Source organism: Lactuca virosa, chromosome 7, assembly GCF_052849685.1.
Source record: "Lactuca virosa cultivar CGN04683 chromosome 7, Lactuca_virosa_CGN04683_v6, whole genome shotgun sequence".
In the NCBI taxonomy this organism is placed as follows: Eukaryota; Viridiplantae; Streptophyta; class Magnoliopsida; order Asterales; family Asteraceae; genus Lactuca; species Lactuca virosa.
This window is the reverse complement of record NC_136432.1, coordinates 175,869,066-175,884,699: the sequence shown is the minus strand read 5'-3', so window position 1 is coordinate 175,884,699 and position 15,634 is coordinate 175,869,066. Positions and strand designations below refer to the sequence as shown.

At 37.9% G+C, this 15,634-nt stretch overlaps 1 protein-coding gene across 1 annotated transcript; it reads right to left on the bottom strand.

Annotated features, from left to right (window-relative positions):
* Nucleotides 1-14,925: 14,925 nt before the first annotated feature.
* On the bottom strand, nucleotides 14,926-15,366 carry LOC145127332 (uncharacterized). Its single transcript, XM_079062548.1, has one exon. It carries the CDS (start codon nucleotides 15,364-15,366, stop codon nucleotides 14,926-14,928), a length of 441 nt encoding a protein of 146 aa, XP_078918674.1.
* Between the last annotated feature and the right edge of the window lie 268 nt (nucleotides 15,367-15,634).

Sequence of the window (15,634 nt, the reverse complement as noted above, 5' to 3'; positions counted from 1 at the left end):
AGCTATCTTTGATGGTGGGCAGAATTGTTCCAGAAATTGCTCGCGCATATGTGCCCAAGTAGTGATTGCACCAGGTGGAAGTGCCTTCAGCCAGTGTTTTGCAGCTCCTTTAAAAGTGACCGGAAGCATCCTTAGCAAGATTGTCTCTCTAGGAACATTTGGGACATTGCAATATTTTGCAATGTCATTGACCTCATCTAAAAGCCTGTAAGCATCCTCATGATCCTTCCCAGAAAATGGTACATCCTTAAGCGCAGTAAGAATGTGTCCTTTCAGCTCGAATGTGGCAGTTTCAGGAATTGCAGGTTGTACTAAACCAGGACCAGCATCATCTCTTATCCGCTTCTTGTAGGCTCCCATGGAAATATCTGTAATGTTCACCATCTCGTTTTCTGGCTCGTCTTCGGGTTCACTTTTTCCTAATTCGAATTATGTTTCAGTTTCATATTCAGATTCTTGTGGACTAGGTATTTGATCAAAGCTCTCAACCTTGCCTTTTATCCTTCGAATATGTACTTGACTCTCCCGTGTTCTTCCCTTTCTTCTTCCCAAAAACTGACTTTAGATCTTTGAAAGGCGACTTCTTTGGTGTTTGGTTTACTCTTTCGTTCTTATCCGTCTTCTTGTGAAGGGCTGACTCTGGATCTTCAAGCGGTGGTACCAATGGTGTGTTGGATCCTCGGGTCATGAACTGCAATAAAAACAAAAATAAAAACGTAAAACCGAACAAAAACTAAATAAAAATCACCTATTGACTGGTCACCACGACGTGGTAAAGATCACCACCTCGTGTTGTCGCAGAAAATCTAAACAGAAAAGAAAAACGAAGAAAAACGAAGAAAAACGAAAAACTACTGAACTCACGTCGTGAGCTTAAGGCTCACGTCGTGAGTTTAGTACTAAAATAAAAACTAAGCTGAAAATTAACTTTTTGTAGGTTTTACCCCACAAAAAAAGATCGATTAACCTAAAGAAAATAAATCAACAATCAAATAGGTCATTCCCCGACAACGGCATCAAAAACTTGATGTGTTTAAATAGCTACACCTAATTTTACCTACTAATCTACTAGCTATTCGACCCAGGGCAGTGTACCCTTTCGCGTATAGTATAACACAGAAGTCGGGTTATCGAACTTAGGGAACGGTTTTAATTAATTAATCTATTTGCTACTAACTTAACCTAAAAATCTAAGCAAAGGTTTAAATGGTTTTATCTAATTTTGCAAGTTTAGATAAACTTAAATTCTTAACACAATTCAATCAAATAACACAAACACTTCTGTTAGTTCGAATTCACCTTCCCTCAATGGTTAAATTATTAATTATGACAATTCATGTTGGTTACCAGTTAAAATATTATTAGCAATCCAATTCCAAATTTACTAATATTAAACTAATTCATGTAGAGCTATGTATGGTCATACGTAATTTAACACATAATCAATTATTAGAAATGATTGGAGCTATGTAAGATTAAGTTAACAAACACAATTATGTTCATAATATGAGTTCTCCAGCATAGCTAAATTCAATATTTCAATTACTTATCTAAGATTGGTTCGATCTTAGCTCTAATAATCTAATGTTCACTAAATTACTAGGTAATCAAATTCATGCAGATTAATGGTCACTAACTACACAGAATAAGAATTTTAAGCAATCTAGTATCAAATTAAGCATACTAGGTGTAATCAATCAAACACAAGATATTAACCAACAAGAAAAGTCTATATCAATTAAATCAAACCATGAGTTCCAGCTTCATCTAGCTTAAAGAAGCAGCTAGATTTAGCTACTTATACTAACAATTAAACTAAAACAAGTCATAATCGAAAGCATAGTAAAATACCAAACTAGAAAGTAAATTATGATCTTCTCCTTCTTCCTTGGTATTAAAACCAATTTCATAGCCTTCAAAACCTTTGAATTCGACTTCTGGAAATCTCTTTCTAATCAGCCAACCTCCTAAACCCGTAAGTGTTAAAGATATATATACTTGTCATAAAATTACATTCCACGTCGTGGAATAGGGCTCCACGTCGTGGACTTAGATGAATCCATATCGGGCAAGGATTTCAACTTTGGGCGTACTCATCTTCCAGAATTTTCCTTTCCACAACGTGGATACAACTGTTTTCGTAGGTTTTCTTCTCTTTAATCTTCCAAGCCTCCAAAGTTTCTTATTTTTCCATTTTTAGTCCTTATTCTTCAAAATGACTTATTTTGGCTGCAAAATACAATTTAATCTTATAAGTACCATTATTCTATACAAATAACCAAAATATTAATCAAAATGTAATTAAATATTGCCTAAAATATGTATAAATATGGAAATATCATTACCCTATACTAGATGTTATCCATTGGGTAGTTGCATACCCAAAGATGAGGCGTTTACATGTTGCTGATTGTAAATGTATTCTTAATGTTAGGTATATATGTAGCTTAGTTTACCTTATAATTTATAAGTTGCTATGAGAAAATAACATAACATTAACCTTTATACATTGTTTTATGCAACGTTCTCCAACGGATTGTTGTAGTCTACTCAACAGGAGTGTGCTGCTTTGTGGTGGACTGAGGGTGCCCCTTAGATTGATTCTGCAAATTACCCTGAAATTTGAGTTATGATTTTTTCTTGTGTATGTTTTAAACAATTTTCTTATCACGATGTAGCGAAAATAAGTTTATAAGACCGAAGAACAATTTCTAGAATATTCTAATTTCATACAAACATCACTATGAGTTTTTTAGATCAACGATATCATACTGTTGACTATTTTTTTGACTAGTTTTGACGTGACGTTAGATCTACTCTTAGACTTAACGTTACTTTTGACACTTGACTTGGTCTTACTTGAAGATTCAGTTTTTTGTTGAAACTGCGGGAAACTAAGTGTCACAGTTTTTACTTGTGTGACCGATCTAAATCTTTTCTAAATTGGACCTTCACCTTGGGAAGGGATGCGATTATGGTTTTTTGGTCATCTGGTTCGTCGTTTGTCCATCAAAGGTGGTAATAGAATCATGCCTTCATCCGATTGTTTGTATTTAGCTGGAAGCTAGCATAGGAAACACAACCTCTATATATGTTGATCGATATGTTTCCATTGTGAACTACAATGACACTCATGTACTGCAATGTTGATATCTCAGTTCCTTGAATACCGCCATAGCATGAGAACAAATGTAACGCCCGTAGATCCGGGCTAGTCAATTTAGAGATAATAGGGGTCGAAAACGACTTTTCGACAAAAGATTATCTAGAAAAAATAATCTTAACCAAGTTGTAGAATATGTCTCAAGGGTTCCGTACATATAAAGAACGCCGAAATCTGAGTTATAACGAAGAAGTTATGGCCCGTCGAAGTTTTTCGGCAAAACCGACACGGCACCGTGAGACGTAAATAGGGAATTTACAATAGAGGAATTTTTAGCCTTAATGATCTAAACAAAAGTTGTAGTATATGTTAAACCGAGAACATCCATAAAAAGAACGCCCAAATCTGACTTCGTATGAGGAAGTTATGAATTTTCTAAGATTTGGCATAGCACTGCACGACCCGAAACTCGAATTTTAGTTCGAGCGGTTTTTGGCTTACGCAACCTAAATGAGAGTTTAAGATCTCATTAATAGGAACTCAACGGTAAAAAGACAGACGAAAACGGAGTCCGTATGAAGGAGTTACGAATTCTTCGTGGTCATTTAACAGTCTAGTATCATCCTACTGTTAAATTTAAGATCGGTCGAGATTTAGCCGATGGAGTCTAAATGAAAGTTGTAGATATTGTTTTTACCTACGCGTGGAAAAAAAGAACATCGAAAACGGAGCTCGTATGCGAAAGTTATGGGGTTTAGAAGTCGGCAGGGTGCTGCTGCAAAAGGGGTGACGTGGCTGATTATGGGCCAAGGCTTTCTCCCCAAGGCAAGCCACCAGAAGGTGACATGTGGCATGGACTCGACGAGTAGAGCTGTTTTCCAGCCTATAAATAGAGGTGCCGGGTTCCCTCATTCTTCACACCTTTCCAAACCATTCTTTCTCTCTCTAGACTCTCTCTCTAGCCCCCAAACCCCCCCCCCCCCCTAAAGTCTAGGTAAACCCCCTAGCACCCGAAGGAAGCCCCGAGGCTCCCGAAGTCCCGAGAAAAGAGCCTTTCGGCTTAGAAACGCTGCTCCAGCGAAGCCCGGTTTTGAGAAAAAACCCGTTGTAAGTGCGCTACGCCTAACCTATCTTTAGTATAGCTTATGTTTTAATATAGTAATGTTATTAGGACCTTATAATAATTATTTGGGTTATTATTATGAGTTATATAGTGTTGTTTAACGCTTATATAATAATAATAATAATAGCTAGACTATTAATTAGTCTCGGTTAACGTTAGACTAAACCCTAGTGGTATTGATACTAGGTTTTGTCAAGGGAAAATTATTTTGAGATAACGAAGCGCTGTCCGAGTTCCGAGTCACCACCTTTCAGGTAAGTGCATAGTCCCTTTCATCTTACACATAGATATGAAGTATTTAATATAAATTACGTGTTATGTGTGCATATTATCTGTATACTTGCTATCTATGATGGATGAACGTTTTTATACATGTTTTAACTGATTTAAACTGTATACGTATTTTATATCTACAAATATGTTGGGTATAACATGGGTAGATGAATGATGAGAGATGAAAGATGATGTGAGTAAACATTGGCAGCTATAAACTTAGTGCCCAATAAATAAACACCGGCAGCTATGGACTTAGTGCCTATTGGACAAACGATGGTAGCTATGGACTTAGTACCTATTAGGTAAACATAGGTAGCTATGGACTTAGTACTTGTTAGGTGTTGGTAGCTATGGATTTAGTACCTGGTAACTATGAACTTAGTACCTGTTAGATAAACGTTGGTAGCTATGGACTTAGTACCTACACTGGTAGCTATGGATTTAGTACCCGATGAAGGAACTTTTGCAGCTATGGAATTAGTGCATTGGCAACTATGGACTTAGTGTCGGCCTTATAACCCTGGAAGCAAGGGACTTCGGAATAAACGAATTGATGACTCTTAGGGTAGACCCTTGAGAGTAAGGAAGATAATGGGGATGGGTAAACGGGGTTGATTGTTTGTTGTTTAAACATAATAATTATATTATTGTGGGTTGAAAACCCTATGTACTCACCAGGTTTCCCAACCTGACCCACTCAAGCTTATTTGTATCACAGGTGTCGATACGAAGCTACTTTACACTGAGAGATTTAAAAGAGATGTAGATCACTAGTGTAAATAATGTAAGTTCTGTTTATGCTTATGTTTATGTATTGACAATGACATCCCAATGTTTTGAAAATGAATAAAAATACATTTCCTCGGAAATGCTTTGATAACCTATTTATCATGTTTTCTGGGAACAAATTCCGCAACATTTTTGTTAAAAGAAGTACTCTGATTTTTATAAAGCATAAACAAAATCGGTCTTTTATGGCCGTGAAAATGGGGATGTCACAGTTGGTATCAGAGCATTAGTTTAAGCGAACTAGGAATTTGTAGGAAATTTCTAGACTTAAACTTAGAGTGCTAAGCGATGATTGTGAGATGAGTGTCTGCTATATTTTAGACACGAGCACTAGTTTATTTTAGGAAAGATGCCTAAAATGTTTTATGTGCTAAATGTTTTATGTTATAGCTATAAAGATGCCTTATATGCTATTATTTGTTCGGATCTATGGTCTATTGCCGACCGGATCTGGAAATTTTATGTGTTCAGATTTCTAAACGTTTAATTACGATATTAGAACTGGCATGTAACTTTTCGGAGTAATAGGGAGATTTATACGTCTATCGTAAATAAAACTTTCCTATCTTAAATTCTCGCCTCGGTACACCGAATGTCTGCTTTGGTGTATAAAACTTCATGGTGAAGACAGACTAGGAAATATCCGAGGAAGATGACAACCTGAGCCGAAGAATGTGACGGGTGATGCATCGGTCATTGCGCCTACACCCGAACCTATCACAATGGCAGAAGTTCAGGAAGTGATGTAAACCATGATAGACTGATAAAATAGAGGAAATAATAAAGCTTACGATAGTGAATGATACCTATCAGAAAATATCGTAAGAGAGGTTTCTTGCCTTTAGAATGTGTCTAATAAATAATACGTCTAGTACGGGAGAAGTTCACTTTCGATTGGCAGAAAGAAAGAATTTTTGGTATAATCCATAAAGTTATCCCATGGTCTTGAATTTCCAATACGAACCGAGTTGAAGCAGAATTGATGATTGAAGATGTGCATGGAAGAAGTCCTAGTAGAGTCTAGGGAAATTTTATTTTTTATGATTATTTGGACACACTCGTATGTGTTAAATTGTTTTGTGATTTTAGGACTTGGGGACTGCGAGACAATACTTGGGACGAGTATGAGTAGGTGTGAAAGGTAGTAGATGCATATACTACCGGAAGCACAGGACTCACGCTTGGATCAGGGAAAGTCACAAGGTTACCAAGGAGCTAGTAATTCATTTTGTTTTATTCAAGTATGTCGTTACCATCGTTTCGGTAATGACTAAGAAGATGATTGTTATTCCGACCCTAGTGGTCATATCAAATTGAGTCCGACTACGCTGAGTATGTTATGTGGTTCAGAGAATCAAGTTCGATGTAGCATCTCACTTAAGACAGAAGATTGAAATAAAAAGCGATCAGTAGAGGTATCACGATAGTTGCTTGTAGCTAGAAATGCTACCTTTTAAGATGTAATTATATCCCATTAGAACAATAAGGAAGGTATAGTCTGTTCTGGAATTTGACTCTAAGAGACCTGAGTCTAAGCGTTACAACATACGATGATAGGTCATTAGAATATGACACATCGGTCCATTGTAGTAATAAAAGAACTTATCTTAAGTTCGTGTCCAGTGAGGATCGAGATTATGACTTGAAGGTCATAATTTGGAGTATAATGTGAGATAGGGAGCAAGTGCAAGATCGAGCACCACCTACAGACAAGGAGTCCAAGAGTTAGATACTCATTCGAAGGAACATAGAAGTTACGATTATTACCTAGGATGAAGAGATAACGTATGGAGTCATTATACAACCCTGTTTTGTTGATGATTCCGGGACGTAATCATCCTAAGGGGGAGATAATTGTAACGCCCGTAGATCTGGGCTAGTCAATTTAGAGATAATAGGGGTCGAAAACGAATTTTCGACAAAAGATTATCTAGAATAAATAATCTTAATCAAGTTGTAGAATATGTCTCAAGGGTTTCGTACATATAAAGAACGTCGAAATCCGAGTTATAACGAAGAAGCCGTCGAAGTTTTTCGGCAAACCGACACGGCACCGGGAGACGTAAATAGTGAATTTACAATAGAGGACTTTTTACCCTTAGTGATCTAAACAAAAGTTGTAGTATATGTTAAACCGAGAACATCCATAAAAAGAACGCCCAAATCTGACTTCGTATGAGGAAGTTATGAATTTTCTAAGATTTGGCATAGCAGTGCACGACCCGAAACTCGAATTTTAGTTCGAGCGGTTTTTGGCTTACGCAACCTAAATGAGAGTTGAAGATCTCATTAATAGGAACTCAACGGTAAAAAGACAGACGAAAACGGAGCCCGTATGAAGGAGTTACGAATTCTTCGTGGTCATTTAACAGTCTAATCTCATCCTACTATTAAATTTAAGATCGGTCGAGATTTAGCCAATGGAGTCTAAATGAAAGTTGTAGATCTTGTTTTTACCTACACGTGGAAAAAAAGAACGTCGAAAACGGAACTCGTATGCAAAAGTTACGGGGTTTAGAAGTCGGCAGGGTGCTGCTGCAAAAGGGGTGACGTGGCTGATTATGGGCCAAGGCTTTCTCCCCAAGGCAAGCCACCAGAAGGTGACATGTGGCATGGACTCGACGAGTAGGAGGACCTACTCGACGAGTAGAGCTGTTTTCCAGCCTATAAATAGAGGTGTCGGGTTCCCTCATTCTTCACACCTTTCCAAACCATTCTTTCTCTCTCTAGACTCTCTCTCTAGCCCCCAAACCCCCCCTAAAGTCTAGGTAAACCCCCTAGCACCCGAAGGAAGCCCCGAGGCTCCCGAAGTCCCGAGAAAAGAGCCTTTCGGCTTAGAAACGCTGCTCCAGCGAAGCCCGGTTTTGAGAAAAAATCCGTTATAAGTGCGCTACGCCTAACCTATCTTTAGTATAGCTTATGTTTTAATATAGTAATGTTATTAGGACCTTATAATAATTATTTGGGTTATTATTATGAGTTATATAGTGTTGTTTAACGCTTATATAATAATAATAATAGCTAGACTATTAATTAGTCTCGGTTAACGTTAGACTAAACCCTAGTGGTATTGATACTAGGTTTTGTCAAGGGAAAATTATTTTGAGATAATGAAGCGTTGTCCGAGTTCCGAGTCACCACCTTTCAGGTGAGTGCATAGTCCCTTTCATCTTACACATAGATATGAAGTATTTAATATAAATTACGTGTTATGTGTGCATATTATCTGTATACTTGCTATCTATGATGGATGAACGTTTTTATACATGTTTTAACTGATTTAAACTGTATACGTATTTTATATCTACAAATATGTTGGGTATAACATGGGTAGATGAATGATGAGAGATGAAAGATGATGTGAGTAAACATTGGCAGCTATAAACTTAGTGCCCAATAAATAAACACCGGCAGCTATGGACTTAGTGCCTATTGGACAAACGATGGTAGCTATGGACTTAGTACCTATTAGGTAAACATAGGTAGCTATGGACTTAGTACTTGTTAGGTGTTGGTAGCTATGGATTTAGTACCTGGTAACTATGAACTTAGTACCTGTTAGATAAACGTTGGTAGCTATGGACTTAGTACCTACACTGGTAGCTATGGATTTAGTACCCGATGAAGGAACTTTTGCAGCTATGGAATTAGTGCATTGGCAACTATGGACTTAGTGCCGGCCTTATAACCCTGGAAGCAAGGGACTTCGGAATAAACGAATTGATGACTCTTAGGGTAGACCCTTGAGAGTAAGGAAGATAATGGGGATGGGTAAACGGGGTTGATTGTTTGTTGTTTAAACATAATAATTATATTATTGTGGGTTGAAAACCCTATGTACTCACCAGGTTTCCCAACCTGACCCACTCAAGCTTATTTGTATCACAGGTGTCGATACGAAGCTACTTTACACTGAGAGATTTAAAAGAGATGTAGATCACTAGTGTAAATAATGTAAGTTCTGTTGATGCTTATGTTTATGTATTGACAATGACATCCCAATGTTTTGAAAATGAATAAAAATACATTTCCTCGGAAATGCTTTGATAACCTATTTATCATGTTTTCTGGGAACAAATTCCGCAACATTTTTGTTAAAAGAAGTACTCTGATTTTTATAAAGCATAAACAAAATCGGTCTTTTCTGGCCGTGAAAATGGGGATGTCACAACAAAGTATACTTAGAAATTATCATTTCCCACATGTGCACAACGAGATTCCAAGTTTATTATACTATTTTTCATTTAGTCAGTCACCTCATATCTGTTTTGATCATTTCGTATAGCTGAAAACCAAAGGATTTTTTGATCCTCTTATCGATAACCTTCTGATCATACTCAATAATATCCTTTTGCTTTCAGCTATTAAAAACATTTACGTGTATCTTGCCATGCACAATAAATTACAGTACACTTATCATCGAAATATTATTTTATAAATAATTACCTCAAGCGTTACGTCGTTGACACCACCATTGTTGCATAGTTTCTCTAAAGAAATCAATCAACATTGTCATTGGTAGTTTTTGTGCGTCTCTTGATAACGCATTAATGGACTCGGTGTTGTTTGATGTCATAATACTATACCGAACCACAGGGAAACCCAACCTTGCCCATTTCAAGTAATTAATTTTGTCTATATATGTATGAAAATCTTCGTTTAGAGCATGGCGTAGTGTAAGTCCCCAAATCTGCTTGTGTATCAATCAGATCCAATTGATGGTGCGGAATCCCAATCAATTGGATGATTTCAGATCAAAATAGAATAGAAGGAGAAGAAGAATAACTTGAATCTATGATGTATTCAATGTTGGAATGAAGCTCCTTACACATAGATTCATGCACATACACACTCTTCTCTCTAACTTTATCTCACACCTTACGAACACACACTTAAGCACCTTGAGACTCTTATCACCTCACCCACCTAACACCTATATATACATGGGCCACAAACTCAAGGCTGGACCGAAAACCCAATGGACCGAAAACCCAATGCTAGACCGAAAACTCATGGGTTTTCGGTCCAAGCTACAATTAATCCCAATATTAGTTTTCGGCCCAAATGATAAAACAATAAATGCTTAGAAAAGCAAAGTATAAACCAATTTTAGACCCAACAATCTCCCCCTTGGTTTATAGCTTTCTTTTCTAATTGACCCAACAAGCTCCCCCTAAAAAGTAGCTGGCACTTCTTGTCAATCTTCATTGGGAGCTTGGCTTCAGCTATTATCTTCAAATTCTTCACAGCATCAGGATGAATATATGAATCTTCTATGAATGACTTCATCTTGAGCAGTTGGGATTTTCTTCAAGATTTGACTCTGAACGCACATTGGGTGAGGAAACATTATGTATTGATTCTTGAAAGATAGCGCTTTCAGCTTGAGAATTTTCAGAGAGAATATCCGAGAGAACTAATTTTCTAGATCACTTCAGCAGGTTTAAGATAGCAGCAGACTGATTGAGGAGGCTTCAATGCAATCCGTGACATAATCTTCAATTTCAGCTTCACCTTGCTTCTGGGGTTGACAAATTAAATGTTGAAAGAATAATCTTCATTTCTTGCTCCTTCGAATGAGAATTCTTCGATGATCACGGATGAAGCTTTGGCTTAGAAATTTTTGACACAGTCTCCATGAGACTTATCTATACCTGCAATCACTTTTCAAAACAAAACAAAACTAAAAGAAAACTTAGCACACAAAAAAATATTTTTGATTTTTGAATTTTTCTGATTTTTGTTTGATTTTTGAAATTTTTTTTTTTATTCTCCCACGGAATTTGTGCATAGAGAAAAACTATGAACAAATTTGACAAAAATAAAAATATTTGGGATCAAAGTTGTTAGACAGTCTTAATCTGTTTGTCAGTACCTTCCCCTTCATGAATAGATCTGGTCGATCGCCGGTATTGTGGTCCACTTAAGCACGAAAAATTGTGACAAATTTTGGACATGCTATAAGTGACAAGACAAGTTGATCCTATGTTCCTAGATAAAACTTCCTAAGGACCATTTAGCTGACGAGGACCAAAGATATTGTTGTCCGCCTAAATTGAGCAGCGACATCTACAGACAACCTATAATTGTTCAATTTTAGTTGTACTAGAACGTGTTTCCCGCTTCCTGATATACTCCAATAATTAAGAACTTCCGAGATACTCCTTACTTTAGGTGAGCAGACTATTATTCATAGAGAGGATAGATTTAGATTATTATTAATTATAGTTTTTTTTAGAGGGATTGAGAAGTAGAAGGTTGCATATGTTGTGTACCAGGTCGGATTGTTAATCACACAAAGGAGACAGCATATGGCTAACAGATAGGAAGAATTTCATAGATATAATATGCAGAGAAATAGATTTGCATATGTTGCAGTCCAGGTCGGATCTCTTCCAATCACGTAAAGGAGGCAACATATGACTAACAGTAAGAAAGAAAGAAAATAATTTTCTACAGACCTACTTTATCGGAATTCCCCAGTCGCCCCATCAATACCGGAATTAAGGACAGAGTCCGTACATCGAGGAAGAGTTAAACCACAGTTCTAGATACGGATTACTTTAATGTGACCGGTGGATTATCATGTATATCTCCCTGCTCAACCTATCCAAGCGTCATATTGTCAGGCTAAATGGATCTATCTAGGTCAAGATTTGTCAAGTCTCTAGATTCCTTAAGTTCATTAATGCCTAGTCCAGTCCATTTTAATCTTTCGTGCCTACCAGCGCATCGAACACAGAGCCTAGACAATTCAGATTTAGTCCCTTACACAGATTCAGATTGCCTGTTATCACATGATTATATCACTTCCCATCACATCACCTGCAAGCACATTCCATAACCAACATATTTTTGAATTTTCTGATTTTCTAATGTTTTTGGATTTTTTTAAAATTTTCTAATTTTTGTTTTGTTTTTATTTCTCCCCCTAAATTTGTGCATAGGAGAGAAACGAAAGTAAATGCGCAAATTTAAACTATCCTAAAACAAAAATTAGTCTTTAAAGCGAATCAGCTTAAGAAAAACTCAGGAGTATAGAGAAAAAAACTCAAACCGTAAGTCACCGATTGAATTTGCATCCAGAAGGTCTGAGAACAGCACGCGTAATCTCAGATCAGATCCAAAAATTCTTCACATCGTTAAGCACTAACCCTATGTGTGATCCCTTCCTTTCTTCCTTTCCCACAAAGGACACATACTCTCAAACAAAGTTCTGAATGTTGTACAGTTGAGAGATGCCTCCTATCAAGTGCCTGGAACAGCCACTATCAACAAACCGAAGTCTGATGATACGCCTCCATAGCTGTTCCGACACCGAGCAGGATCAGTTGGTCTTTGGAACCCAGTCCATTTTGAAACTGGGTTGACCTTTGTCATCCTTGCATAGTACTCTCTCCCATGACATGTCCTGCTTATCACAAACAGAAGATGAAGAAATATTAGAATCATTAGAAGATTTGGGAGAGTGAGCCTTTGGAACCCATTTGTAGTTGGGTTTAACCCATTTCTTTTTCGATCTGATGGGTGGCTCAGTACTTGCTTTTGATCTTGATGTCGGCCGTTGAGATGACTTTAATTTTGGCTTCACGGGAGCATCTCTTGGATTTGGCTTCTTGGCCAACATTCCCTTCTTGACCTTGGGATTTGGATTCTTGACCTTGTGGGATTGATTTTTGGCCTTCGTGGCATTCCAGTCGCTATTGTCTGAATGTGGCCTCGAAGGGTTTCTTTTGGGGTATCTCCCACTTGGCGCGTTCTGCCAGCCTTGCGCATAGTAGGGAACGTACGCGCGATTTGGACAATTTCTGGCAATGTGTCCAGGTGTTCCACAGTGAAAGCAAGTCTGCTTCTTCACGAAAGAGTTGTTTCTTCCTGCCCCTGGTGGCGTATCCTTGCCTTGTCTCAGGTTGTTCCCACATGCACACTTGCAACAAGCCGTCGGTTTCGCTTGTTTTGGTGGCCTGTATTTCTCAACAGCAGGTTTGTTAGGAGTAACTGAGTTAGAAGCAACAGATTCAGAGTTCAAGGAGTCATTGGATTGTTCAATAGTTTTCTCCTTGTTCTCATCCTCTACTGCTTTACCTGCACAGGAAGTAGAATCATTAGTATCTTTTATCTCAACACCCTCAGTTGCCTGTTCAGCAGCTGGTTTACCGTATACCATAAATGGTTCTCGGTCAATCTCTTCCTGAGTCAAGGGATTAACATGATACGAATGGTTAAATGGAGGAGGGACACTCTCATATCCTAAACCCTTGGTTTGATTATCTTTAAAACTCAATTGGTTTTCAAATAAGGACTCGACTGTCTTACTTGACGCAGTATAATTTTTGAAACTAACATCTGTTTTTCCACACTTAATTTTCAAAGCGCCAAGTTCTTCAGTTACAGCAGCAAGTTTTTTCTTAATGTGATCATAATTTTCACACTTGTTGTTGTAATCTTCTTGGAGTTTTTGGAAATCCTTGATTTTGGTTTCTAATTGAGCTTTTAACGGTTTTTGTTCTTTCCTAATGGTGTATCTTTCATATTTTAGGTCCTCATTCTCTCTCTTGATTAGATCTATTGATTCTCGCAAAAAGTTTATAGTTTTAGCACAAGATGGAGAGCAACCAGATTCACTTACCTCGGGCTTAGATGGCTCAGAAGTAGTTTGCACCATGAATGCAAACTGGAGATTCATCATCTCTTCTTCATGGTCTTTCTCTGCTTCTTCCTCCACACAATCCTTGATTTGAGCAAGATGCGCATTTTCAGGTCTTGAAATATTTAGAGCCTGAATTTGATCTTCCCAATCAAAAGATTGCGCCACCATTGCCAGATTTGCAGATTGATTGGTTGATGAGGATCCTCTGCTATTGCTGTGGACATAGGTAACTGGCACCACGGTTCGATCAGCATTTTCCCTTCTGTCAGGCTTTGGACATTCCCTAGCAAAGTGCCCTGGCTCATGGCAATTGTAGCAGCGAAGTTTGCCTTTGTTGAATCCGACCTTTTTGTCGGAATTCACACTCCAGTTGTTTTTGCCAGTTTTCTTAGAAAACTGCTTTGCCCTGAACACAGCCATGCCCATCTGCCAGGTTATATCCATCTCTTCTACATCTTCAGGATGAATCTGATCAAGGTCGGCAAATGAAAGTTGTGGGGAGAGTTCTCCAGCCACAAAAGCATTGTAGCAATTTACCAAACCCGTGGCAAGATCCATATTTTCTTCTTTTTCTTTCATGGTTGACATCTGAGAACTGAAACCATGAGACTGAGGAGGTACAACATTAGATGAACCAACACTGGGATTAACTTGTTGAGAAGTGATCTGAGGTTGAGAGACTTGAACTTGTTGCATGGAAGGGATAACGTAGGATGTAGGTGGAATCGGTTGATGAGTCATGAAAGGTTGAACTTGTGAAACATGTGGAGTTGGGGTAACTTGAGGAGCTTGCGCAACAGTGAAGCTTGAAAAGGCATTGTTGTTTGTGGCTTGGATCCCTAGATTTGCAGTGGAATAAGAATTAACATGATTAATCTCCCTCTGCTTGTCATCAAGATCACAAGCCTTGATGATAGCCATAGTTTCTGCCATACTCAGCCTGTTTAGGTCCTTTGTTTTTTTTATTACTGAGACGTTCATATCCTAGGATTTTGGAAGGGAGTTTAACAACTTCTTGTTGATTTCTGATGTTGTTACCGAAACACCTGCAGAACTCATTTCTGTGGTGAGAGTAATGAACCTCTGGAGCTGGTTCTCAAGAGTTTTGCCTAGGACATAGTTGAACATATTGAACTTTTGTCGAAGCATGTCCTGACGACTCTGCTTCATATCCTCATTACCCTCATAAACTTCTATTAGTGCTTCCCAAAGTACTTTTGCCGATGTATACTCACGGAAACCCTGAGCGATTTCTGGAGATAATGCCATTGTAAGCGTAGCAAGGGCTTTCTCCTGCTCTTCGATCTTTTCGAAATCATCATCCGTATAATTTTCAATCCGTTTGTCGACAATTATGTCATCCACTGTAGTAGTAATTCGAATTGGTCCCCTAAGTATACTGCGCCAAATCTTGAAGTCTTTCATTTTAATATACTTTTCGATCCGGTATTTCCATTCCGGAAAGCCTTCAGCATTCAAGAGTCGGGGAATTCGAGAAGTTGTTCCCATGATGGTGTCAAGTTCCTGATGTACTGTCATTCAATTGTTCCTAGATAAAACTTCCTATTGTAAGCTCTGATACCAATTGTAAGTCCCCAAATCTGCTTGTGTATCAATCAGATCCAATTGATGGTGCGGAATCCCAATCAATTGGATGATTTCAGATCAAAATAGAATAGAAGGAGAAGAAGAA

Bases quoted from the DNA above. Each gene is read 5' to 3' on its own strand.
- LOC145127332 (XM_079062548.1), bottom strand. From the start codon at position 15,366: ATGAAAGACTTCAAGATTTGGCGCAGTATACTTAGGGGACCAATTCGA.